The sequence below is a fragment of the Nestor notabilis genome, unplaced genomic scaffold, assembly GCF_000696875.1.
Source record: "Nestor notabilis isolate BGI_N333 unplaced genomic scaffold, ASM69687v1 scaffold895, whole genome shotgun sequence".
Taxonomy (NCBI): domain Eukaryota; kingdom Metazoa; phylum Chordata; class Aves; order Psittaciformes; family Psittacidae; genus Nestor; species Nestor notabilis.
In genome coordinates, this window is record NW_009929610.1 from 8,509 (window position 1) to 9,608 (window position 1,100).

General features: G+C 35.3%; 1 protein-coding gene across 1 annotated transcript in view; it reads left to right on the forward strand.

Annotated features, from left to right (window-relative positions):
• Window positions 1–286: 286 nt before the first annotated feature.
• FANCM (Fanconi anemia, complementation group M) overlaps window positions 287–1,100 on the forward strand; it is a gene marked incomplete at its 5' end in the record, with an annotated part of 46,144 nt that continues 45,330 nt past the window's right edge. The window contains one exon of the mRNA XM_010015048.1: window positions 287–418. Coding sequence (XP_010013350.1) covers window positions 287–418 — 132 coding nt within the window. The remainder of the gene's footprint in view (window positions 419–1,100) is intronic.

A 1,100-nucleotide genomic window follows, 5' to 3' on the forward strand; every position in this document is an offset into this window, starting at 1 on the left:
AACTAAATAGTTCTACTGCTCTTAGAAAAAAATGTTGTGTACTATCCTAGAAACCTCTTGGTGCTGGAGAATGTTATAGTGAGGCAGAGCACTGGGTGTCATCTGGTACAGTAACACATTTTTCAGAAACCAGTACAGTTTGTTTTGAAAACTTCTATGTTTTAAATAAAATAAATATGCTGCTGCTTGTGTTCTGTTATGTAAGATCTTTAAAAATGAAACTGCTTCAGTGGGCTAAACAGGCATACCTTCATATCTTTTGTGTTCTTCTGTGTTTTGTTTGCAGGTGCTTGAAACATTTGCTGGGCGCCTGATTAAAATAGGAGTTTTAGCAAGGCGGGATATTCCCAGCCTTACAAAGTACCAGATAATTCTAGCAAGAGATCAATACAGAAAAAACCCTTCTTCACAAAGTGCGGTAAATGTCTTTGTTTCATATTATTAAAGTAGGGAATAAATAGTAATACTCCATAGTGTACAAAGTTTCACAATACGTTTTAATTTGGATTTCTTTTGTAACATTCTGATTTTAGCCCTGTAATAAAATATGCCTATTTGTTCCACGTTTCTTGATGCTAATTCAAGGAAGCTAAGGAAAAGATGAACTCCATTTCCAAACTGAAATTGGTTTTTTGAGAACTTAAGTAATTACTTCCTGAAGTAATTACTGACTGCCAAGTTTAAACTTTTCCCCTCAAAACTGCATTGCTGCTCCTGTTTTTCTGTAAATTGTCGTAAAGTGTTCAAATTTTGCAAACTTAACATTACTTAAAAAATAAATAAAAATAAAAAGGGCTGTGTGCTTTAAAAAGAACATTGGGAAATACAGTTTGCAGTAGGCAAGCCAGCTTTCCTGACTGAAATTCTGTAGCCAGGGTAGTTGTGCCAGAAATCTTTGGTCTTGCCAAACACTGATGGATGGTTCAGCTGTCAGATTTTCGGTGTTGCTGCACTGGAAAGTAATGAGCTAGTCTTGGAAGATAATACAGATATTTTGGAGATCATTTTGGAGGTGGGAAAAGATTGCATTTGTCAGTTATTAAAAATTGTGTAACCTGTGTTTCCTGAAGGCTTTGGAATGTCTTTAAACTGAAAGAGTG